This window comes from Megalobrama amblycephala, linkage group LG1, assembly GCF_018812025.1.
Source record: "Megalobrama amblycephala isolate DHTTF-2021 linkage group LG1, ASM1881202v1, whole genome shotgun sequence".
Taxonomy (NCBI): Eukaryota; Metazoa; Chordata; class Actinopteri; order Cypriniformes; family Xenocyprididae; genus Megalobrama; species Megalobrama amblycephala.
The window spans coordinates 75,094,979-75,121,944 of NC_063044.1; the positions used below are offsets into that span (position 1 = coordinate 75,094,979).

At 37.5% G+C, this 26,966-nt stretch overlaps 4 protein-coding genes across 7 annotated transcripts in view; 3 read left to right on the forward strand and 1 right to left on the reverse strand.

Moving 5' to 3' along the window:
* The window catches only part of LOC125247564 (CXADR-like membrane protein), an 824,350-nt gene that overhangs the window by 521,766 nt on the left and 275,618 nt on the right, over positions 1-26,966 (forward strand). The gene's annotated exons all lie outside the window — the stretch shown is intronic.
* LOC125246438 (E3 ubiquitin-protein ligase TRIM35-like) overlaps positions 1-26,966 on the reverse strand; it is a 47,695-nt gene that overhangs the window by 16,631 nt on the left and 4,098 nt on the right. For 2 of the 3 annotated variants that reach the window (XM_048157390.1, XM_048157396.1), the window contains one exon: positions 13,304-13,792. In XM_048157390.1, coding sequence (XP_048013347.1) covers positions 13,304-13,792 — 489 coding nt within the window. Of the gene's footprint in view, positions 1-13,303; positions 13,793-20,252; positions 20,372-20,452; positions 20,476-20,552; positions 20,784-21,015; positions 21,112-21,896; positions 23,175-26,966 lie in introns of those variants that run through there. The other variant, XM_048157386.1, reaches the window with a different exon arrangement.
* Positions 6,963-11,606, forward strand: fmc1 (formation of mitochondrial complex V assembly factor 1 homolog). 2 transcript variants are annotated; one of them, XR_007180250.1, is made up of 3 exons: positions 6,963-7,136; positions 7,939-8,195; positions 11,247-11,606. XR_007180250.1 is itself a non-coding variant. In XM_048159775.1 (2 exons), the coding sequence occupies exons 1-2, from the start codon at positions 7,020-7,022 to the stop codon at positions 8,140-8,142; spliced, it is 321 nt and encodes a 106-aa protein (XP_048015732.1). In that variant the 5' UTR covers positions 6,964-7,019; the 3' UTR covers positions 8,143-8,252. The 2 variants fall into 2 exon arrangements, 1 of the variants encoding a protein (XP_048015732.1); XM_048159775.1 differs by lacking the exon at positions 11,247-11,606 and having other exon boundaries at positions 6,964-7,136; positions 7,939-8,252.
* LOC125248115 (heme-binding protein 1-like) lies at positions 11,496-26,082 on the forward strand. Its single transcript, XM_048159741.1, has 4 exons — positions 11,496-11,625; positions 12,556-12,694; positions 25,419-25,599; positions 25,681-26,082. The coding sequence occupies exons 1-4, from the start codon at positions 11,548-11,550 to the stop codon at positions 25,856-25,858; spliced, it is 576 nt and encodes a 191-aa protein (XP_048015698.1). The 5' UTR covers positions 11,496-11,547; the 3' UTR covers positions 25,859-26,082.

Below are 26,966 nucleotides of genomic sequence, written 5' to 3' on the forward strand. Positions count from 1 at the left end.
CGGCTCAAAGACACCATCACCAAAGCCCCAATCCTCAAATATTACAACCCAGATGAACCACTGACGCTTCAGTGTGATGCGTCGGAGACTGTGTTAGGGGCCGCTTTACTTCAGGAGGGGGCGCCAGTTGCTTATGGAAGTCGGGCATTGACAAAGAGGGGTTATTGTGCCATTGTCTTCAGTATGGAAAAATTCCATCAGTATACGTACGGGTGCAAAGTAACTGTACACTCTGACCATAAGCCACTGGAAAACATAGCAAGAAAACCCCTGCTCAACACCCCAAAATGCCTGCAAAGAATGTTACTTCAACTTTGACATCAAAGACTAATTACATCCCAGGGAAGGACATGTTGCTAGCTGAGGCGCTGAGCCGCTCATACTTACCTGGACATGCATCGGAGAGTTCAGTGGAAATGGAGATTGTACATATAGCAGAAGGGATTTCATTATATGCTGATGATATCCTGTTATATATTACTAAACCCCAGGTTACTATCACAAGAATCTTAGGAGTTATCTCTCATTATGGTACCTTCTCAGAGTACAGGATAAACTGGTCTAAGAGCGAATTAATGCCTATAAAGGTACGAGATCTTTCTGTTGCACGAAACTGTCCTTTTAAAATAACACATCATAAATTTACTTATTTAGGAATTGAGGTTACGAAGGATTTTCAATCATGATTCAAAGCTAACTACTTGGATCCAAATGGAAAGAGAAGCATGTAGCCTGTATGACATTGGGGCGATGATCTTGTCTCCTACAAAAATGAGTGATGTGACGTTTGACACAGAGGCTTCGAAGCTTGTATCAAAAAAACGAAACATCTCACAGTGAAGCACTGTATCGGAGCTTGAATCGTTTTGCCATAACCACGTGATCGGTGACGTCCGAAGCTTCGTTTTCTCCCTCAATCAACCACGTGACTGCTTCGTAATGCGATTCAAAAATAGCGCGAACCCCTTGCGCAGGTTTCGAGTGTCATGTGCTTCGGTAAATCGGTAGTGAACTGACCCTGAAACAGAGGGTAAGCTCTTTTGAATTTTGAGCATGGAACCAGCCAAGAAAAGTAGGGATGGACATTTTTCCAAAATATTGTATTCGAATATTTGGGCTCGTAAAAAAACGATATTTGTTTATTTAAATGAGGTTAAACGAGAAGGACGTTATTTATTTTTTTAAATTAATCAAGATTTTGTAACCATTTCTGAACAAGCTTACGATTAGGCAATATAAACAACAAGCTTACGTTATATCTTAAGCTTTTCTTTTAGTTCAAAGCATTAAACACAATATGTGCAAATATATACTATATATAAAGAACAAAAGCATTTAAGCTCAAGCAGCACGAACGGGAAAAAGCAGACAGCGCCAGTTATCGTACAAAACGTTCATAATACACTCGAGTCAGTAACGTTATATGGTGTGGTTATCGTTTTCATATTGTTTCACATGTTCATGTTGAGAAAAACAATAATATCCACATGCTCGGGTGAGAAAACGAGCCGCAACAGACATTGCAGAAACTAGATAACGATAATACATAACGGTATGCTAAGCTAAGTTTCTAACAGCAGCCCTTTGTGATTTCTGTTCGTAAATATATCTGCCTCGACGAAACTTAAAGGAAACATATGTCTCAAAATCATTTTGCTGTCAGATAAGTTATCATCTCGGCTCACTCGGGGATAACTTACAGCTGCTTACCTGTCGTGAATGCAGTGATTGACAGCTGTCTCTCCTCACTCGACGGGTGTTTAGATTTCATGTGCTTTCTCATTATGGTGGTGATTTTATGATAACTCGGTTTCATTAATTCATTTGATCAAAAGTAATTCCATTGTGTAAGATCATTTTCATCCAAGTAATTCCAAACTTCGGAAGGGAGACAACATTATGTGACGATCAAATAAAATGAACTTGTTAAACACGCTCCACAGCGCCACCCGGTGCATTTAGTTATAACTGCGAGTTTTAGTGCTCAGGATTTATCATGGATTCACTGCATTTACGGCCAGAAAAGCAACATAGTAAATTCGAATAGTATTTTTATTTTTCGAATATTAATTACAGGTTGAATATTCGAATATTCGACTATTTGTGCACACCCCTAAAGAAAAGAGGCTGTTCGGAAGTCTGGCAGCATTTTCAGGGTATATCAGCAAATAAAGTAAGCTCATTGTTGTTGTTGTTGTTGTTATTATTAAGAATATTAGCGTAAAATAATAAATAATTATTAGAATTAGGCTAATAGTAATATGAATAAATATGTACACAAGTACTTTTATGCATATTCAATGTATAATAAAATATATTATGTTAAATAATAGGCTTAGCCTACATAATGTATATGAAAAAAATACAATGCATTAATACATGTTACCTCCTTCTTTAGGCTGAATGCCTGATTTGTTCTCAACAGCTTTCTTATAATAACAACACATCCTCAATGTTGAGACATTTCAGAGCTAAACATGAGAACACATCTTGTGAAAGTCGACCAGCTACTGGCAACCAAGGTATAACACTTCTTCTTCTTCTTTTTTTCCTTTTTTTTGTCAATTGCTGTTGCTTATATATATATATATTATTTAAGTTATATTTTAAATACTTTACTGTATTGCAGGGATCAGAAAACAAAAGATTGATGGGGCCGTGGTCAACATGCTTGTGAAAGATACCAGCCATTTTCAGTTGTTGAAGATGTTGGCGTCAAAGAGTTAGTAGGTTTGTTGGATCCAGCCTACACTCTTCCATCCCACCAGGCATTAAAGAAAATGGTGGAGGAAAAATACAAGGAGGCCAAAGAGAAGGCAAAAGAAGAGGTGAAAAAAAGGCCAGAGCTGTAAGCCATGTGGACATCTTGTGCCTTAAACCTGGTTGTGAAGAAGATAATAGAACAAACACAAGGATTAGAGGACATTAGACTAAAGGCACAGAAGATTGTGGCTCATTTCAAGTCTAGCACAACAGCAAGAGAGAGATCATTGGTTTTACAAAATCAGATGGGCAAACCAACTCATAAGCTGATTCAGGAGGTGGATACTCGTTTGAACAGCACATATGCCATGTTAGAGCCAGTAGGTGCTGCTTTGGTAACTCTGAAGACAAACCTCACACCTGTGACTTCAGAAGAGTACCAGAAAGTAAACGAATGTCTTGGTGTAATGTGTCAATGAGGCTTCCACTGAACTGTCAGAAGAGAAGAGTGTCAGGGTCAAAGGTGATTCCTCTTATAAGAATGCTGAGGCATGCAATCAGTACAAAGATCTCACAGGTTCATGATGAGACGGCTGTGCAATTGAGCAACAACCTCACGACTTCTTTCTGAGAGGATGTCTACATATGAGACTATAACTCTGGCAACTCTGCTTGATCCACGCTTTAAAACTCTAGGTTTCTGCAGCCAGTCAGATGCACAGACTGCTGTGAGACGAATGTGCTGCAATCATTAGAGCAGCCCAAAACACCCCATCCAGATCCTCTCAGAGACAACAGGAGCCACAGGCAGCGATGTAACCCATTCAGGCACTGTTTGTTGTATTGAGTGTGTGTGTTTGTTTGGCATGCATCATGCATCTATTGCAGAGAATTAAATTCAATTCCATCAAACTTGTATTTGTATTGTTCTGTCTATTAGGTCTGTGGGATCTACTGGACAGTCTGAAAAATGCGACTGCAGATGCCACAGTTGAAGTGCAACGCTACCTCAGTGATCCAAATACTCCATCCCCTGCATTTCTGGACTACCCAAAAGGGTGTCTATCCACATCTTCATCATCTTGCTTGTTATGCTCCTCAGTCTCATGTGAGGGAATATTGTCAAAGGCAGGAGAAGTAGTAAATAAAAAATAAAAAAATAGACTTAGCCCCCGCACTGTTGAACAAGTTCTGTTCCTTAATAAAAATCTTTGATTTCTTCAATTTCCCACGAAATAAAAACTCCCCAGTTCACAAGCACTTTCACCATTCCACAATTATTTTCCTTTATTTTGATTAGATATGCCTACATGAGCCTTGCCTATGAACTCGTAAGTTTAGGACTAAGGCTAAAGTTTATGTAAATAAGGCTGCATGTGTTGATCAAAGCAGATTCATTTAAGTATTTATTTATTTATTTTCATAAATTCATGAATACGCTCATTTGTTCACATATTGTAAGTATCCTACTAAATTAACAAATGACAAAAACATTATTTTTATTGCTTTTGTGGATTTCACAAAATGAATTGTTACATGAAACAGTCAAAAGAAATGAATGGGTCCTCTGGCTCAGACAGCTCTTCACCTTTTGACCACGAGATGTCGTTAGTGTGCAAAAGCGTCGAGTAATGAGCCTTTTTACGATACAGTTGAGGGGAAAGCCTCGGTGCTTCACAAACTTCATTAACCATCACTAACAAAAACAGCTAAGCTGGCCTATAATAATAATTGTATAATCCATAGTACTATTTGCATTTGGAAGCAGATTAAATCAAAATTTGCAATAAAGTCCTTATCTTTCCTCTTACAGGTGGAGGGAAGCCCTCATTTTCTCCTTCTGCTATGGACTCTGCTTTCACAAAACGGAGAGACTTGGGCATTCAAACTATTGGTGATCTATCGGTTCTTTTGCGGATTCCCTAATAAAAAGATTCAAAGCAGAAGAAAGACTCCAAGCCATCAGAGAGGAAACAAGTAAAGACACTGATCAGATTCATTCAAGAAGGCTGGCCACTGAACGAACAAGACTTGCCACATGACATTGCACATTACCGCTCTTTCAGGAGGAACTGAGTGCACATAGAAAACAACTGTTTTTTAAGCTATTTTTATCAAATAAATGCAGCCTTGGTGAGCAGAAGAGACTTTTTTTCAAAAACATTAAAAAATCACTGTTTCTAATCTATAATGTTTATAATTCTGACAACATTATGAGTAGATTAAGTGTGTGTCTCTGTGAGAAACTGTAAACTGATCATCAGTTACCTGTGGTGTTGATTATGTTGAGTATTGCTTCATCAAGATAAAGTAAAGGAGCACCCTCATGTCAGATCGCGATGCCACTGGCTTTCAGTATCAACAAACGCCATAAAAATACAAATCTGTTAACAAAATGCCTGTGCATCGTCGCAAATCAAACAATTTTTGTTTTATTTCATTAACTTGCTGCATATAACTAAACAAAAAATTACCTTCGGCTACAAAAGGTGGTATTTTGACTGGATGTCATCATGTATTTACTGCATTGTGTACTGAAACACATGCTCGGTTAATGTTATTATAAGGTGGGGAAGAATTAAATGAACGACAAAAACATTACTGTCACGTGCCCCAGTTTGGGAACCACTGGTTCAGGCTCATGCTAAATAGCACGCTAACTAAACTAAATGATATTTATTCATTGTTTTAAAAGATAAAACCACAGCTAAAGGGCTAAGATGTGCTTTTGACTCTCTATAGCAGTCGATCATTATAAATGCTAAATGTAGAAGATATGATATAACTGTATGAAATGATATATAGCCAGCATAGACATTTAAAGGGACTCCCCAAACTCTCCCCAAAATGAGAAATGGCCAAACTGTCCCTCAATATTTGATATTCGTGATTCTGCTCTGCTGCACTTCTTTACGCGCAGCTCTGTTTGTTATTAGGAGGACAAAAAGTTTTGCTCTGTCTCAATAGTTGCTCTGTCTCCTACAGCGCTCGTCAATGTCAAAATGAGTGAGATGGCCAATCAAATCAAAGAGGGCGGGTCTTGCAGAAGAGGAGTAATTCCAGCTTTAGTTTTATCTCTGAAAGAGTGAATGGAAATGACCAGATAAACATCAATATTTCACTGCTTCACCAGAGGAACCATATCCAGGGATGCAACTCAACTTTTTTTTTTTTAAATGTCACTGTTTTGAATGTAAAATATGGTGTAATTTACATTTGATTCACTCAGAACTGAATGTGACGAGACAAGAAATGTTTTGCGTTTGCGACAGATCAGATCAGAGTGAACATGTGCATATTTTAAAACAAAATATTATTTGCAAATAGTTTAAATTGATTAGGACTACTTCATAACTGCATTTATTTATTCCCTTTTAATCCTTAATATATATTACTTAGTAATTATTTAATTACTTTAAAACATCAAACACCCCGCACGTCTGCTGGTATTTTCACGTTTCTAAAACGTTTTATTTTGGTTACTTAATTTTTTTTTTGTTTGTTTAAAAAAAAATAATAATTGTTTTTAAAAGGTTGTAGGCCTACCACGACATTAATGCAACCAAAATACAGCGCTGTGAAAAGTTAAACGTTTGCTGGATGTCTTCGTCGTGAAAGCAGATTAATCTTCGGACTGGAGTGTAAACGCGTAAAATCCGCTTATTTCTGTTCACTTCACGAGCTGATGAACCGAGCAAACGATTCATTTGAGTGTGATCGACTCCAACTCAAACGATTCACTGAAAAGAGCCATTCGTTTCAAATCGCACATTCTGAGCCGACAATGAATGCGATATTGTCAATAACACTGCAACATTTAGTTGACAATAATACAATATACAAAATACTTCATCAATAAAATAACTTCGAAACTGCAGAGATGATTTAAAAACAGACCTTAAACGGCTCTTTTGAACCGGCTCTTTTTAGTGAATCAAACACACACAACTGACTGATTAGCCGTTCATTTGACACGTGTAAAGATTGTTTAGTATACATTTAACCCATATTAATTCATAAAATATGTTTATTAAACTTGGTTTTATTTGGTTTTAAATATAAAGCCTAGTTAATGTCAATTATTAGTCTATATGCACCCGCTAAAAATACCAAGTCTGTGTAAAATACTAAAGTCTGTGTACACAGGCACAGCTTTTGACCGAATTGTTTTAAATGTATTTATCACTGAAATCCTCGTCATTATTGGCAATCGTCGTTTTCCCCTCAAACACTCATTGATGTTGTGCGGGATCGATTGGTTCAGTCTGTCGGATGGTTCAGTCGGTGTCTGTGCTCGACTCGTTCTGTCTGTCGTGATGGCGGCGATCAGCGTGTTTCGAGGGATTCTGAAGGAGATCCGGATCGCGAAGGGTTCCGATTACAAACAAACTCTCATTTATAAGTATGTGCTGGAGCAGTTCAGGAGAAACCAGGTAACAGAACCGCTGTGAACCGAACCGAACCTCTGTTCAGTGTGGTGGAGTGCGTCACTGCGCGAGATCCGATCCACTGACTGATCATAAACACTGTTCTTTTGCGTGTTATTGATCACACATTCCGTTTACAGACTGTCTGACATGATATTATAGTCACATAATATTTATTTATATCAAACTTTAATTATTATAAATGTAAACAACTATATTTATAAGCAATATAATATTATTAAAATATAATCTTTATATAATATTTTAAGGATTTTAATTATTGGCTAAATTATATATATTTATATTATACAATTATCAATTTAAAATAAATATATTTATAATTAAGTATAATATTATACTAATATAATAATGCATTTTAAATAAATGTTAAATATTTAATATAAATATCAAGCTATAATTCTGTAATATATTTATAATTATGAAAAATACAATTATAAAAAAATATATAATTATTTAAATATACATTTTAAATTTTTAAAAAATGTGAATATCTGAAATTACAATTAATATGGGCTATTTATGTTATAATTATGAATTTATTATTACTAGAAACTAATTATAATAAATAAAAATATATTTATATGTATTCTTATATAATATCAATATAATATTTTCCATAATATAGTGTTCAGTGTGTTAGTGGTCAGTGTTTGAGCTGTATTTGGTGCCCTTGATGCCCAGTGGAGTGAAACATGACCTTCAGCTCATGAAGCTTGTTTTTCCACATGAAGATTTCACATTGTGACGCCATCAGGATCTGATCTCAGACACCCGATCTGTGTTTCAGGTGACCGGGGCCCAGCTGTGCCGCGCGCGGAAGGAGGCGCTCCACGCGGCGCAGACGTACGGCTGTCTGCTGAGCTCCACGCGGCTGCACCTGCGTCTGCACCAGCTCTATCACGCGCGGGGCGAGTGCCGCACGGACCAGGCCGCGGGACTCGTGGGCCTCCGCCTCCCGACACAACCCGGCGGGAAGGGCTGGGAGACGTGAAGACCCGACGACTGTGTGTGTGTGTGTGTGTGTGTGTGTGTGTGTGTGTGTGTGTCATCTGTTCTGAGCTCAGTGCTTTCCTCTTGTAATAAACAAACTAAGATCATTAACGCTTGTGTGTGTTAATTGAACAAATAAAGGTGTGTTCATGAGATTCTGACTCAAAAAAATGAGTTGACATCCTCGTAATAGAGCGCAACAGTCGGGTTTCGTAGGTAAAAGTGCCATTCACTTTCTCCATAAACGTTTAGTCTGTCCTACTTTGAGGTACGAGGTTGTTAAAAGATTATTACACATTATTTCAAAGAATCATGTTTAACGGTGAAACTACATTACCCATGATTCTGCACAGAAAATTCCACCAATCAGAGTGTGGCGGTGAGCTCCTTAGCTCCGCCCACTCCCATGAAGCACTGTGAATGATGAGTCTTGAAAAGCTCTCTAAATGTCTTTATAAATATGGAAACTTACCCGAATCAAATTTTTGATTTTGACATTTTTTTCTGTAGTAAGACAAACATAAATAGTGATGAAAGCCCAAATATTAAATGTCACAGATGAATATTTACTGAGTAATCCAGTGTTTTGTAGATCAAAACGGATCCATTTTCACCTGAGATTTGGAGCCAGATTAGAGGAGTGTAAAAATGACTTTATAAAGATGGCAGCATCATTATTTTATTTCTACACAGAGATTGGAAGATCTATTAGTGAAATCTGTTGACTTTATCAATCTGTGTTTCATTATATGCCAACAGTGACAGTTCAAACATGGCAGAAAAGCACTTTTCAAGCCCCCGCCCTCAAGTTTGCATGCCTGTAACTCATAAAGTTTTAAAGATATCACAATATGATTTTGCATTCTGGTTCTGAACAAACTTTTCTTTGGGTCTGTTCATTTTTAAGGCTCTATATGGTTCAGTCCCAGAAATACGGCCATCTCAATGTGGCTCCAGGAGTAAATTGTTGAATATTAACCATTTTCATTGGTTGAAAACCAAATGTGGTTCACTTTGCACACAGCTGATACTAGTTGTACTAGTTGTATTAACTATCAGAGCATTTTCATATAACATTCCTCTCCGAGTGCCAGAAACACACAGAAATGGTCACGATGAGGCACATTTTAACAGCTTCTGAAGCTAAATCTAGATGTTTGAAACAAGCTTCATGCCTCCTAAGTGTGTTTGCATTTATAGTTACAACATTATTTATTCCTCAGACATTCCTCTTTAAACACAATCAGTATCAACTTGATCTATCAAAGTGATGCACATTTGGGTCAAATTCAACAATTCTGAACATGGAGCTATTTTGAGATCCTCATATCTATCTATTTGAACTATATAGAGCCTTAAAAATGAAGATTTCAAAAGAAAAGTATATTAAGAATGAGAATCTAGAAGGATATTAAGATATCTTGAACACTTTTAGAGTTACACACATGCAAACTTTAGAAAAGAAGTATTTATGGCACTCAGGAATGTTCTACACAATTGAGATGATAGAAAAACATGAGATGCATTTCTAGTTTCAACATTATTTGTTCTTCAGATGTTCCTCTTTAAAATAAAACAAGTATCAGCTGTGTGCAAATTGAAGCACATTTGGTTTCCAACCACTGAAAAATTGGTAAAATTCAACAATTTGGCCATAGAGTCATTTTAGGATCCCCATATATTTGGAAATTAACCATATTGGGCCTTAAAAATGAACAGACCAAAAGAAAAGTTTGTTGAGAGTCAGAATGTAAAATCATACTGAGATATCTTTAATACTTCTTGAGTTACAGACATGCAAACTTGAGGCAAAAGAATATCAGTGGTATATTCTATTCAACTGCTCTGATAGAGGGAAACAAGATACATTTATAGTTTCAATGTTATTTATTCCTCAGATATTCCTCTTTAAACACAATAAGTATCAACTTGATCTATCAAAGTGATGCACATTTGGTTTTCAACCACTGAAAATGGGTAAAATTCAACAATTTTGAACATGGAGCTATTTTGAGATCCTCATATCTATCTATATGAACTATATAGAGCCTTGAAAATGAACATTTCAAAAGAAAAGTTCATTAAGAATGAGAATCTAGAAGGATATTAAGATATCTTGAATATTTTTAGAGTTTCAGGCATGCAAACTTTAGAAAAGGAGTATTTATGGCACTCAGACAGGAATTTTTTATACAATTGAGATGATAGAAAAACATGAGATACATTTCTAGTTTCAACATTATTTGTTCTTCAGATGTTCCTCTTTAAAATAAAACAAGTATCAGCTGTGTGCAAATTGAAGCACATTTGGTTTCCAACCACTGAAAAATTGGTAAAATTCAACAATTTGGCCATAGAGTCATTTTAGGATCCCCATATCTCTGGGAATTAACCATATTGGGCCTTAAAAATGAACAGACCAAAAGAAAAGTTTGTTAAGAGCCAGAATGTAAAATCATACTGAGATATCTTTAATACTTCTTGAGTTACAGACATGCAAACTTGAGGCAAAAGAATATCAGTGGTATATTCTATTCAACTGCTCTGATAGAGGGAAACAAGATACATTTATAGTTTCAACATTATGTGTTCTTCAGATATTTCTCTTTAAACACAATAAGTATCAGTTGTGTGCAAAGTGCCCCACATTTGGTTTTCAACCATTGAAAATGGGTAATATTAAACTATTTACTCAAGGAGCCACATTGAGATGCCCATATTTCTGAAAATGAACCATATAGAGCATTTAAAATGAAGATGCCAAAAGAAAAGTTTGTTAAGAACCAGAATCTAAATGGATATTAAGATATCTTTAATACTTCTTGAGTTACAGACATGCAAACTTGAGGAAAAGAGACACAAGAAGTGCTTTTCTGCCATGTTTGAACTGTCACTGTTGGCATATAATGAAACACAGATTGATAAAGTCAACAGATTTCACTAATAGATCTACCAATCTCTGTGTAGAAATAAAATAATGATGCTGCCATCTTTATAAAGTCATTTTACATTGCTCTAATTTGCTCCAAATCTCAGGTGAAAATGGTCATTGTGACTCTGTTCTGGTTGAGCTGACACAGAATGACCCTGTCTGAACACATGGAGGTGTGTGTGTGTGTGTGTGTGTGTCCTCTCTCTGTGTGTGTGTGTGTGTGTGTGTGTGTCCTCTCTCTGTGTGTGTGTGTGATTGATTGAATGTGGCGTGTTTTTTCCTCAGGCGTAAACTCTCCACCCTCGTCTCATCTCGTGTGACTGAGTCACTGCGCTCCCCTCCATAACTATAATAATAATCTGCACTGTTTCCAGCTGAAAGCAGAGATGCAGGAGGAGGAGGAGGAGATGTGCAGCTCTCACTAGAGAGAGAGAGAGAGACGGACACACACCTGACGGAGCCGCAGCATTCAGCATGTTCGGCATGATCAGAAACTGGCTCTTCGGAGCCACTGAAGAGAGCGAGTATAAACTCCTGAGCACCGAGAGCAAGGTAACACACACACACACACACACACACACTATAATAACTGCACAAACAGTTTAGTCAGAATGATAGTTAATATCCTCAGATCACTTTCTGCAGCTTCACAATCTAAACCTCTGCTTGTGTTTGTGTGTGTTTGCATTGTGCATAAAATAAACATAAGTGTCACCTATTAAAACTGAGGCTTTTACTTCATCCCAAAATCAAGGAAAAGAAGTGAGACAGTATATTTTACCTACAGAAAACCTAAAATAACAATTTATTGAAATTATAAAATACATTTATAAGCATAACATGGTATTATTTGTTAGTTCATTTAATGCAGATTCATTAAAAATGTTAAACATCATTTTGTCAGGATGTTCATTAAACATTCATGACTGTCAGCTATAATTTAGTTATTTTATGCATGCATTAATTAAAAATGTAAACATCGTTGTGTCTGGATGTGGTGTTTTGATTTGTTACACGTTTGATTGTCATGAAAAGAACGGAAAATCTTCATTTACAGATATAATGTTTGCAGTGAAACGCGATCATTTACTCGTGTCACGTCAGGAGGAAGAGATTGAGCTGAAATGTCACACAGTCATGAGATCTGAGTCGTAAAACACTCTTAATTACAGCTGACACACACACACACACACACAGGGCTGTGTGAGACGCGCTACACACGGTCAAATATGAATAATTAAAAACATCAGCTAATATTAGCAAAGCAGCATTAATTACACGGTCCAGCTGACACCTAGACAGACCATAATTACAGCTCTCTCTCTCACACACATTAGAGATTGTGATTATTATGGGCTGGCGTGTCACTGTTGCTATGGATTCTACATTATGGGCTGTGTCGGTGTGTGTGAGTCACGTGTTCTGCTGGAAACTGACTCACGGCTCAGCCTGTCTCTCTCTATCTGTCCGTCTGTCACTCAGGATGGTGTGAGTTACGAGGTGCGGCGCTACGATGCGTGTAAGTACGTGTGTCTGAGTCTGGAGGGGCGGAGCTTCGATCAGGTGTCAGGTGAGCTGCAGCGGAGGCTCCTCACCTACATGAGCGGCGGCAACGAACAAGGTGAGCCAATCAGAGCACTGCAAACTCACACACAGCCAATGACGCATCAGCGTTCTGTGGAAGCTGAATAGTGCTGGATATCAGTCATGTGATCATCACGGCCCAATCACAGCCACCGTACTGATATTCAGATCAACAGCACTCTAAAGCCCAAACTATACTTCACTTTTTACGCGTGACGCGATTTTCGCTCATCAGATCACACATGCACATTTACTTTTATTTGCAATAATTAGTTTATCCACAAGGTGGCAACCATGCCCTGGGGAGTCGATTCACAAAGTTAAGAAAAACTGGATAAACAGAATAGACGGGAACACATGCGAGCTACAGTGACGATGGAGACCTATATAGACGAGAGATTGTGTGAAGAGGTTAGAAAGTACCCTCATTTGTACAACTCTAGCGTGAAAGAACAAAGATGTTTACATGGGTTGTTACTCGTGGCGAGAGATTGATCAAAACTGTGCAAGTCAAGTGAAGGATGTGTGTTCGACTGTGAAGAAAAAAGAAATATACTTTGGGTCTTTACTCATGTGATCTGGATTAAATATTGGAAACATGATGAAAGCAGGAAGATCCAGACCTACAGGAGTAACATTTACTGACTATTGACCGCTAAGATCCTCAGAGACCCAAGACACCTGAAGAATGGAAAGAGTGTGTCAGTGAAGGTGGTTGTGAATGTGTGTAGATGTGTGTTAGTTACAGGATCAGAGAATGACAGCGTTCCTCCGTCATAGTCCAGATTCACTCTCACATGATCAAGCTTACGTTTAACAAGAACACCAGAACCTAAAGACAGTCCTGTAGAATTATACCACACACTCCAGACATCAGTGCTATAGAAATCATCTCCCTTCCTCTGGTTTGATGCTGTAGTTACTCCAAGAATCCAGTATTTACTCTCCTTAACCTCCACATCCCAGCAGTGTGTTCCTGAGTTAAACCCCTCTGAACCCAGAACACAGAGATAATGGTCAAATCTCTCTGGATTATCAGGAAGAGGTTGTTTGTTCTCACTGTCTCTCACACTGGTCAGATCATCAGACAGGAAGAGACATCGATTTGCAGTGTTTGGATCCAGAATCACAGGAGCTGATGAGACACAATCAACAGATGCTTTTATTCTGATGTTCATATAATGATCAAGAGTGAACCAACACAGATTATTATGAATTATGACACTGTTGATCAGACACATCAGATCACTGTCAGTGCTGTTATTAACTTCACACTCATTTTCATCATCAACTACAAACATTTAATGTGTGATTCAGACATTTGTGTCCATCAAGAGAAACTGATACTTTGGGAAAGTTAAAATAACAATAAATCAATGAGATCTGATGAGATTTATGCTGTAGATGAAAAACCGTAAGTGATCTTCAGCAGCATCTGATCATCTTCATTTATTGCCTCTTATAGTCTGAGTATTGCTTTAAAATAGTTTATTCTTACGGTCTGTTGTGTTTGACTTATGTTGATTTGAGAAAATATTATGATTTGATAATCAGGGTAGGTCCGTAATCAGGGTATCTTCTGTTCATTCATGTTTTGATTTGATATTGAAATCAGAAAAATTAGAAAACCGCACCTTTTTTCGTTTTTCATTTTTAAAAAGAAAACGAAAAAACAAAAAATTGGCTTGATTTTTCTTTTTTCGTTCTGGGATTGGAAATGAATAAGCAGTTTGAATATTCGATCTCTACATGTGGGCGGGAATGAAACGCCTCTTTCCGCTGATTGGTCAACCAGACGTCAAACCATGTCGTCATCAGTTGTTCATCGGTTCAGCTCAACAGAATAAAAGTCCCTCACTCTACCGCTGTACTGATTCTTAACGCGTATATATATATATATATATATGTGTGTGTGTGTGTGTGTGTGTATTTTACAGTCACAGCACATCTATTATGCCTATTCTATTTTGAGTTTTTTTTTTTTTTTTTTTTTCATAGAGAAGTGTAGGACATGTCAAATGTCAAATATTCAGTTATCCTTCTGTTTCATAATATATGTATATAATAGGCAACATGCTATTTTTTTCCTTTTCTTAAAGTTATAACTTTTAAGGCAATATTCTGAGTTTATTTAATTAATATTGAGTATTAATGAATGTCACACAGAACAGTGTTTTATTTTCTCTGCCGACTAAACTTCCAATGCAGATCAGAACCGTTGTGTGACTGACTCCTAGCGCACAGAGCAGTGTTTCATTCCTGAATCAATCAGTCTTTGAACAAATCAGTTGACTGAGTGATTCAATGGCCCAAAAGATTATAGAGATCCACTTGATATATTCTTGAATGAATCAGCATTTTGAACAAATCGCTTAAATAAATGACTCAATCATTAACACAATGACTTGCTGACACCTACTGGCGACATTAATTTCATAATCCAATTATCGTTTCATTTTGTCATTTAAAATTTTCTCAATTCAAAATGATGTGTAAAACATTAGTATCATTACATTATGTAATTGTAATTCGTACACATATACTGCCCTCTCTGAGCAATCTAACAACTCATAAATCTAAAAGCAACTTCAGGTGCTGCTTCTTTGACACCTCTGCAAGCCTTTGGTTGATACTGATTTAATTGGTAACAACTTATAGCGTCATACTATTCTAATTTAAATGACTAAATTTAAGAACTTAACATTAAAGAAAGCATACATATTTAATAAGATTAGGGAAAAAAATCCTAAAATCCCCTGAAAATCAATTAATCAATTAAATCAATTACAGTTAATTTCTGACACAGACAGATGACAATAAATAGGCTATAAAATACTCTTTATCTCATTATTGTTAGTGTTATTTCAGGGTTTTGATATATAGCCTAATATTGATAAATTATAATTGATATCTTCTTAAGAGAGCACTATTATGGTTATTTTTTAACACTGTTTTAACATTTTCCCCTTTACTTATTTATTTATTTTACTTTTTTTAAATGTGTGATAGCCTATTTCAAATGGGCATAAACGAGATCACCTCCATCATCAAATCTTCCAATTCGCATTTTAAGTCCATCTGTCTATAGCACCGCTTTGATGAACTAATAACATGGGATGAATTTGAAATATGATAGATATGAAAATATATTACATGTCCAAAACTCAGGGTGTTGTCTAAAACAAAAGTTATGACTGCTGCATATTTACATCGATAGGCTACAGATTTGCACTTTTTAATTCAATGTGTGCCTATACATTTGCTGCCCAGTGCGTTGAGCAGCTTCGCTAGATTTTTATTGTTGGTCACTTCAATAAAACAGGCATTGTGCCAACGTTGTAGACTGGGGGTAATTGTGTGCAGCTGCAAAGTAAATTAATATTTCATGAGAAAGAGATAAAATGTAGAATAAACGCGTTAAGAATCAGTACAGCGGTAGAACGAGGGACTTTTATTCTGTTGAGCTGAACCGATGAACAACTGATGACGACATGGTTTGACGTCTGGTTGACCAATCAGCGGAAAGAGGCGTTTCATTCCCGCCCACATGTAGAGATCGAATTTTCAAACTGCTTATTTGTTTCCAACCCCAGAACGAAAAAAGAAAAATCAAGCCAATTTTTTTGTTTTTTTGTTTTCATTTTAAAAATGAAAAACGAAAAAAAGTGCAGTTTTCTCATTTTTCTGATTTCAATATCAAATCAAAACATGAATGAACGGAAGATACCCTGATTGTCCGTGTACTTTTGCGTCCATTCGTTTTTCCTTTTTTAAACCAGAAATGAAATATGGAAAATGCGGTTGTTTCTTTGTTTTTTATTTTAACACTGATGAATAGAATTAGCAGATACAAGCTAATTTTCCTTATGCAAGATTATTATTTTGTTAAAAATAATATAAATGATACACAACTTGTTTTTTTAATATGTAAAAAAGTTCAATTTATTTTCCAGTGTTTTGCGTCATACACACAGACGCTAAAGCGCCCTCTAGTGCCCGTTCCTCTGGCGTCAAGAGAATGACTCGCTTCAAGAGCCTGCCTAAATGACATTGATTCATTTTCATTCGTTAAATTACTATTATTATTATTTTTACCTCTATATTTTAACCTAAATATTAAATTTCTAAACCTTATAGCCTCTTGTTTAGCGCTCTAACATGATTGAGTTCCCGCTTGTGGTCTCAATCCTGTCATTTTGCTTTTTACTCTGTTTTATGTGAATAAAGGCCAAAACGACATCTAAATTACTGTGACTTTTTGTCTGGCTCTGTTAGGTGTTTTATATTGTTTTATATTGAGAAATTGTTTGAGATTAGGAGTCACTTTAAGAGTCATTATACGAAACAGGTGCCATTTCCACTTTGCATTTTTCAAAATTTTCATTAAGAACAAACTTTTTTTTAAAACAAACCTACAACTTGAAAGATATGTTAATCCTCCAAAAAACATATTTTCCCACCTCAGGCACAAAATCTTTATTGATATTATACTTTTTAAGGAAGCCACCCCATCACGGACAATATTTATGCCATTGCAGAAATAAAACAAGACAGAGATTTTAGATTTTTAAAATCTAACGTTTTCCTAATAGTAAAATGTCCCTTTTTTGTAAACCATCAGTAGAAAGTCTGTAATTTAATTTTTTTATTATTATTATTATTCTTAGATTTTTAATCTTGAAACATGAATTTGACGTTTCAATGGCCTTATTGTTCGTACTGAAAAAATGAATTCACTTAAAAAATACAAATAAAGTTACATTTATCTGATTAGTCCACACAAAAAGAACATCATTCAACAAATGAATGACCCTGTGACGGGGTGGTAAATGTGAAGGGGTGGTAACTGATGTGACGGGGTGGTATGGACAAAGTGTATCTCTATATGATCTGCTGGATTTAAACTTTAAAAACTTGGGGGAGCGGAGACCTTCAAATTGACTAAAAAGTGTGTGAGTGAGTGAGTGAGTGAGTGAATTAATGAACCAAACAGTGTTGCCAAGTCTGCGTTTTTCCCGCAAAATTGGGCTAGGCTACTTTTACACTGCTGCCGCGGGTTGTTTTTCATGTCCACGGGTTGAAGTGAGCCCAAATAACATGATATTTAGCCCTTGGAATGCACATTTTACCACGGGAACCCTGCCAAAAAAAAACATGTATGTGACGGGGTGGTAAATTTCATCCCAAAATGTCCGCAAATCTCCCATGTGGTCAAGTTTCTCACATGCATTCAAACTAAAATATAATTTTCTTTGTATTAATAATGTAAAGCTTGACGGGCCCTGCCTAACATGAAAAAGCAACAAACAAAGTAAACATTTTTTACATAGTTTCCTGCTTTTGCTCTTGGTGGCTATAAGGCTCAAATGATGTCACTTAGGCTTTGTGATGTCATTTAAAGGAACAGTGCATTATTTACAGATAAAACAAGTTCGTGTGACGGGGTGGTAACTCTGAGGGACGCGCACAAATCATAAAATATTTACAAAAAAAAAAAAAGGTTTATTGTGAATAAATATATCTTGTGTAAACAAGGACACACATATAATCCTGAAAAAGTATATGTTTGAAAAAAATACATAACTTATTTGGTGATATTTTAGATGCAAATGTCATGTTGGTTAACACGGACATGTGAAATTGGCTATATAATAATGAAAAATGATTAAAAATAGTATGTTAATCTTCAAAAAAAACATTTTATCGTATATCATGTTAAAAAGAACACTTAATAACTTTAAGCTTTGGAAACAGACTTTGGGACATTTTTTGTGCATCTGATCAAACGTTGGGGACCCAAATGGCACCCGTTTCATAGAATGACTCTAATAGCTAAGCTATGCTGTTCAAATTGAAAATATACCAACATTTGTTATGATGACAGAATTATACCCCCAATATGTGATTTTCATGAAGACAAAATTCCCATGCCCTTTGCCTCAGTGGAGGTTTGAGATTAAATATTTCTCAATTCTCATTGAAAGCAATGCGTTACGGCTGCGTCGCTGGACATTAACGCTTTACATGGTTTAATCCTACTAAAACAACAACCAGGGAGAAACTTTTTCCTCACACATTTTCTTGTCATCAACAGCATCTAAGGCTAAGACAATGGCAACATAAACAAAGTGGAAGGACAATATTATGTTAAGCGTTTATAATGGTTTTCTATAAGTGGAAAACGCTGAACGTTGAAAGTGTGTTGCCTTAATATTCGCCTTGCTTGTCTGCATATATTTATTGGTCATTTATATCAGTGTCTTAATGCATTAGCATTTTCTTCATAACTGTGTTTTATTTTCAAGGAAAATGCTTAACGTGTTTATTGTGTTCATAGTGGGCTGCTTATAAGGTGTAGTGAATTTACTCCTCCAATATCACCTACATTAAGCCACATTAAGCATTTTTCACATTAAGCACTCAGAATGTCCCGCTTCGCTGGACGCGTTTGCGGTCAGTATAGCATCTCTTGGACAGTATCGGACCTCTCGTGAGTGAGAATGAGGTGGAAATCAAGTAAAGTATTATCATGTTTCAGAGACATGGCTCTCGAAAGTGTGGGAGAAACAACAATTTTACAAAAGAAAACTTGTAAATTGACATTTCTTCGACTTTAATCTGTCCTTTTTTAATTTTGGTTTATAAAGATGCAAAACGTAATAAACAAAAATCTGAAAATAAGTCAATATTTATTTTGTGCACATGAAATTTGTGTTTTAATTTAAATTTTGGTATTCACCATAGCATTTAAAAATACAACAACCGTTCGTTTTTTGTTTTTCTTGACGTGGTTAAAAAACGAAAAAGGAATGGACGCAAAAGTACACGGACCCTGTCTGTTGTGTTTGACTTATGTTGATTTGAGAAAATATTAAGATTTAATAATCAGGCTATCTTCCTGTTCATTCATTTTTTGATTTCATATTCAAATATACAGTATGTATATAATAGGGGCAACATGCTATTTTTTCCTTAAAGTCATAACTTTTGTTTTAGGCAATATTCTGAGTTTATTTCATTAATATTGAGTATTGATGAATGTCACACAAAGAGATGTTTTATTTTCTCTGCCAACTAAACAAATCAGAACCGTTGTGTGACTGACTCTGAGCGCACAGAGCAGTGTTTCATTCCTGAATCAATCAGAGTCTTTGAAAGAATCAGTTGACTGAGTGATTCAGTGGCCCAATAGATTATAAAGATCCATTTGATATTTATTCCTGAATGAATCAGTGTTTGAATGAATCGTTTGAATAAATGACTCATTCATTAACACAATGACTTGCTGCCACCTACTGGCAACATTAATTTCATAATCCAAATATTGTTTCATTTTGTCATTCATTTAATATTTCTGAATTCAAAATGTTGTTTAAAACATTAATCTCTTTGCTGCCATACCATGAGTGCAGCAGGAGCAATGATATTATGCAGCGGCTGAGACCCCCTGCTTGCACAGGGAGCGTGCCTTGCAACCATGGAGACATTTGTGAGAGATATCTGTCTATCTATCTATCTATCTATCTATCATGAAGAACCTTTAACTCTCCACCCATCCATCATTTCCAGCTCAGATCTTCTGCAGTCAGACTCACTGTTTTGGACGATGTCCCGCATCTTCTTCCAGACTCTGAACGGCAGGTTGCCCAAGTAACGTGGCACATGAATCAAAGCTCCAGAAGCCATCTGTGGATCCGGCTGTGAGCTCTGGACTCTGGAAGAACATTCAGGAGTCAGAACTGCAGTGGCTTTGGATCAGAACCAGAGAGACCAGAGACAGGAGCAGATCACTCACCTTTCCATTGAGACTGGAAACTCCTGCAGAACAAACACACCATTTATCATCAAGAACTCAATCAATGAACCAATGAGCAACCAATGATCTGAAATCAGACCTTCAGAAAGCAGACGTCACTGGCTTTCATCATCTCCTCCATGTCTTTGATTGTGTGTGAAAGAGCTGAGATGTGTCTGTTCATCTCCTTCAGCTTCTCCTTCATCATCTGCTTCTTCTGCTCCTCTTCCTCCCTCAGAGCAGTGATTGTAGCTTCTTCTTCATCTCTGAGAAACTGATGAAGCTTCTCAAACTGCTGTTTAATCTGACGCTCTGTGTGGTCAGCTTGAGACTGAAATCAGATCACATTCACTTCAATCATCTCAATCAACACACATCAACACTTCACATCATTAATATCAGAGATAAACTCAGATACTGACATATAACGGATCCAGAAGCAGATTGATGCTCGTCATTTACAGAAATAATACACTGGAATCCATTATATTAAATATATCAGATCATAACTGTATACAGTGATCCTACAGCTGTGATGAAAATGACTGATTCTGTTTCCTCACCTTGATGTGTTGAACTGTTTCCTCAAACTCTCCTTTCATTTTTTCTTTGTTTTTAAGTTTCTCTTGTAAGGACTTCAGTGCTGTATTGAGCTCCTCCTAGAATTGAACAAAAATACAATTGAAGCTCAAACATCAAGACAATGATTCAAATCACAGGAGTCAATCTCTCAAAGGCTTAAAAAAGCACAATTAAAGTCTTGTAGTGTCTTCGTCAAAGTCCTGACTTGAACCCAATTGGGATGATGTGGCAGGACCTTAAACAGGAAGTTCATGCTTGAAACCCCTCCAGATAAGTGGATCAAAATCCACCACAGCACTGTGAAAGACTGATCTCCAGTTATCACGTGTTCAGCTGCAGTTATTGCTGCTACAGGGGGTGATTAGTTTTTCACACGGGTGATAGGTGTTAAAAACTGGACTCTGCGTCTACTGTGTCACCGCGATTTTGCCAAGTTAGACATCTTTGTTGATCCTGGAACAACATTCCAATCAACCAATCAGATTTGAGGAACAAGTTTACTGTTTATGTCCAGTTTAGGCTTGCAACCAGGGTTATGTGCTTCTACATCAATGTTATTCATCTATCTTTCCCCTCTGATTTTAGGGATAAATTATGGGTAGGGTTAGGTTTAGGGGTAGGAATAGGGTTAAGTTGTTCCAGCATCAACAAAATATGTTGATCCAGGAACATGTCTTACTTGGCAAAATCACGCTGACCTTGTTGACTGAGGCTGTTTGTTTTTTGCCTTTGTTTTATGTTATAATTTATTTGAAGATTTAAACTAGTATGAGACACAAAAACTGAAGAAATCAGGATGAATTTGATATTTGTGTTTGACCAATTATTCCTTTACATGTGAAATAAGAGACATTTTTCTTACCTTATATGATGGAACAACTTCACTGATGGGTCTGAATTTATGATTGTCATGTTTCTGTGAATTCATACACACTAAACACACAGGCTGTTTGTCCTCCAGACAGAAGAGTTTGAGTTTCTCACTGTGTAAACTGCAGATCTCCTCAGATCCTGATGAACGCCTCTCATTTCTCTCCTTCAGGAACGACTCACACAAGTTTTTTAACGCCAGATTAACTGGAGGCTCTTCTTTTGAGAATCTTCTCCTGCAGACAGGACACTCCTGAGTTTTCTTGGTTCTCCAGAACTGTTGAAGACACTCTTTACAGAAACTGTGACTACATGATAGAAGAACAGGAGTCTTGAAGATTTCATGACATACAGGACAAATATAATCATCTTCAGCTGCTGAAGCCATTTTCACTGTTTGAGCTCCAGCAGTCTAAACTTTACTTTCACTTTCTGAACGATGGTTTAAAAATGAATCATGAGGATCTGCTTCCTGTTCAGAAACTAACTTCACAAAAATCCTTCTTGAAGTTTTTCCTCTTTGTTCTCCGCTGATTGCTGATTCTTTATTGATTTTGTCAAGAGAGAAGAAAGTCCGTTTGAGAGAATGGAGAAATAAGTCAGTCTCTTCCTGGTGAGTGTTGTGAGAGGGTGGAGTTTATGATCACATGGGTGTGTTCAAACAGGTCAAACAGGAACTATAGGATTTCTTCAGGTTAAATGTATTGAAAATTAACTTCTATTGAAACGTTAAAATATAATGCTGTAAAATCTTGGATAAAACACAACAATGAACAATGAAAATACACAAATATTAATAATAAAAGACCCCAAAACACTTATGTGTTTTATTTATTGCTTTTTATCTGTTAGAGAATTTCTCTTAATGATGGTTCTGGGAGGAATGTGTCACAAGGTACAACACACATAAGTGTGCATAAGGGGCCAAAAACAATCAGAGTGCCTGAGGTCAATAAACTGTCCTGTTTCAAAACATTAGTTTTTTTCTGACTCTTATTTCAGGCTTTATAGGTTAAAGTAGGTGTTCAATCCTCATAGTTGAAGCAGATGAAGTTGAGCACACATGTTGAAGGAAGGCTGATCCAGCGCTGATCTCCCGCCGTCTGCATGTCTCCGACTCTCCACTCGCGGCTGCAGTTTTTCGGTCTGTTGCCGTCACCCGCCGCCCAGTTCTGATAACACACCACATCGCTGTGAAGCCACAGCCACATGTTCATGGTGCAGAAGTGATGCAAACCCAGCCACACAGTCGGCGTTGAGGCACTTCTGGCTACATTCATTACAAAATCAATATTTTTTACAGAGCCCTAAAAATGACGTTCTTTCATTTTGCACATCTAAGTCTGAAGCATGGACTCACCGTCATACACACAGATGAATGGAAATAGTGAATAACAAGGCCAGTCCTCCCACTGTCCCCTTCTCTGTCCACTCTGAGTGGATCTCCAGCTCATCTTCTGCAGCACAGGGATGAACCCTTTCTAGAGTCTGCATGTGAAGAGAAAATCAACAATGTCACATTTGTCTGAAAATAGCTTAATTTGGTGGTTCAAAATTATGATTCTTTTATTATGCTAAATTATCACCAAATATTGGGTTCAATATTGGGCACTATCAAACTCCAGCGCTACGACATAGTAGGTGACAGATAATAAGAAGGGATGCCCACAGATGATCTATCTCTACTGTCAGCACATGTGAACACAGATCTTACTAAATCGGCCTATTAAAGCACTCATCCAAAGGGGAGTGTATATCCCTGCTTCAAAACCCAACAAATAGTTGGGGAGGGAGGTAAAAGAAGTAGAGGGATGTTTGCGGACTGCTCGCCATAATTTCAATCACCCTGCATCAACCCTAAGGAGGTACCAGTCTAGAGGGAAGCATATCCCTACTTAATACTCAATTATTAAATGGAGAAGGCAGTAAATAAGAACAAGGAACGCATTGCGTTCTGGCCATGACTACTCTTATCTACCAAGCAACCCATCGACAGTGGACCGTACAGTTCTACTTTACACCCTTTCATAGGGACGCTCTCGCAATCTACTGTCCTAACATTTTATTGCCTGACCTGTCACCACATATGCCTTACCTTACCATTGGGGCAGTCGTGGCCTAATGGATAGAGAGTCGGACTTGTAACCCAAAGGTCATGGGTTCGAGTCTCAGGTTCGGCAGGGATTGTTGGTGAGGGGAGTGAATATCCAGCGCTCTCCCCACCCTCAATACCATGACTGAGGTGAGACCCTTGAGCAAGGCACCGTACCCCCAACTGCTCCCCGGGCGCCGCAGCAATGGCTGCCCACTGCTCCGGGTGTGTATTCACTGCTGTGTGTGTGCACTTGGATGGGTTAAATGCAGAGCACAAATTCCGAGTATGGGTCACCATACTTGGCCACATGTCACTTCACTTCACTTCACAAGGTGGTAAGCAGAGGTGGCAGACTCATTTGATAAAATCTGCCTCTACTCTACCTACCTGCAACTCCATAAACGAAAGTTGCTTTTATGCTGCTTCAGCAAACATGGGGCCTGAACCATGAGGTGCAAACACTTGACTTCATCGAACAAGAATAAAAGTCAAGCGAGAGGGGAGCTCTTTCACCACGGCTCATCACAGTGAGTGCATTCAGCCAAACACACTCCTTCCATAGGCAAGGAGGGAGCAGGAACCAAGGGAAAGGTGGCTCGTAAGAAACCCTTCAGAGCAGCTTCCTAAACTTACATGAGAGCAGCGGTGCAAGCAGGAGCAGTCAAAATGGGAAAAACTCCCATGAGATTCCTCCCCATGCTCTGCCTACAGTCTTCACAATTGATCCCTCCCTGTCACCTCGGCAGCTGGGGGACCTGAACTACGAGGTGCAGACGCTCAACCATCATCCCTCAAGAGAGAGTCAAGCATGGGTGGAGCTTCCCACAGCAAACACATCACAATGAATGCATTCAGTTCCCTCGAGAGCCAAACGTGCTTTGAGCAAGCTTGATTCTTGTAAGAAGAATCAAGAAAATCAAGCAAGAACAGAGCTTCCTACCTCTAAAGCATCTCCATAAGTGCCTCTTACTCCCTCGAGAGCTGAAAGTGCTCCATGCAAACACTAAATTCTCAACTCTCAAGAAAGAATCAAGCAAGAACAGAGCTTCTTATCGCGAATGCATCACAATGAGTGCAATGACTGATCGATTTACATGAGACATGATTCTTTTCAGTAATTTATACTGTATCTCTTTTAACATTCCTTCTGATGTTCATTTATGTTTATTTGGTGCTGTAACTAGTAGTAAAGAGGAAGAGATGATCGGTTCATGAGCCACTACAGCGATCTGTCACCACACATTAAAGAGACACAAAAACACATTTATTGAAAGAATTTGAAAGCTGAGACTTTGTTTCATATCAAACGTATTAAAGCACCAAACTTACTGTGATTATTGGATGGCACGAGCTACAAACACCATTTAGTGAAGTTTTGTTTGTGCAAACTGAATGAACTGTTTTGTTCAACTCTCACAGGTGAGGTCATGAACACACCCGTCCCTGTCATCTTCACCGTCTTTCCACGTGACGATGGTTCATTGAACCGCCGTCTGGTCGCCGCTCTGCGTATCCCATTAAGCTTCCAGATCAGCCCACCCACCCCAACGGACACTTCCATACGGATCGAGGACCGGCCCGGGATGACTGTATATGTCCTGTACGTAAACTTAAACCAGTGTTGAGTAACTCGTCTCTAGCAGTGACTACTAACTGACTGTGCCTCTGTCTCCCTCTGCAGGCAGTTTGGTGGTTTTGCAGGCGAGAGCGAGTTTCGCGCCGAAGCGTCGCGCCTGACATGCACACTGGGAGACTCCGCCCCCTTCCAGCGCAAACAGTACCTGTGCTGCAGCTACGACCCGCCAATCAAACCCTACGGACGGCGGAACGAAGTCTGGTTCCTGCAGGACGAGCCCTGAGAAACTCTCAAGTCAAGTCAGCTTTATTTCTACAGTGATTTATATGATTGTTTTACAGATTATAAAGATGGTTTCAAAGCGGCTTCACAGTAATAAAATGATGCAAACTTCATCAAATATGAGACAAATTCAAATTCTGTTGTAAAGCCACTCTACTGAAGACAACAGTGTTATTATTCAGTTTAATGTTGATTCAGTTTCGTTCAATAAAAGTGTCAATGTTGTATAATTCGTCAGTTATTATATAAATATAAATGTGTTTTTCTATAAATACAAGGGTTTTCTCAACTCAAAACTACCAGGCAACAGAACTTAAATAAACAAATGCTCATGGATAGACACTTTCAAATCTAACTTGATGCACTAAAACAACAACAACTAAAACTGAAATAAAAATGAATAGAAACTATGTAGACATTAAATAAAATTACCATATCTATAAAATATGGTAAACTATGATACTTACATGATCGACACTATGGACAGACTTTAGCTCACTAATGCTAATGCTAACCAAAAGCCACAAATGAGTTAAACGACCAGTCCAGACAGCTGTTTGTCTGAACAGAAACACAAGAACACTGAGAGAATATACAGGTTTTATACATCCATCTACATCACTCATCCACACTCTCACTTCAATGAATAACAGATTATGTAAGCGAAACAACATGAAGTTGACCGTTTAGTCACTGATTTGATTTACTGACAATAAAACAATTCTGAGACAAAATCATCTGACTGTAGGACTTCATGAATCATGACATATCAGAAATCACTGATCACTGGTTTATTATTACACATAATCTGTACATATCAAACGATCTGTAACAAAGCAATAGTGACACAGTAAAAACTTTTTTACTCACATAAATGTGTTGCACCATTCCTGTCGGATCCAATATATCCAATGAGGCACAGCATTGTTTTTAATATCAGGCTTTCTGCAAATCCAATGCAGCTACTGTGTTTTCCCACAACCTGGCACTACACAACATTTTGCACTCTTCAAAGGCATGTTTATCTCTTAGTTGCTCAATCCAGTGTTAGTGTCACATCTGTTATTTACCTACTACTTGTGAATCTGAGCGGGGCTACAGTGGTAATG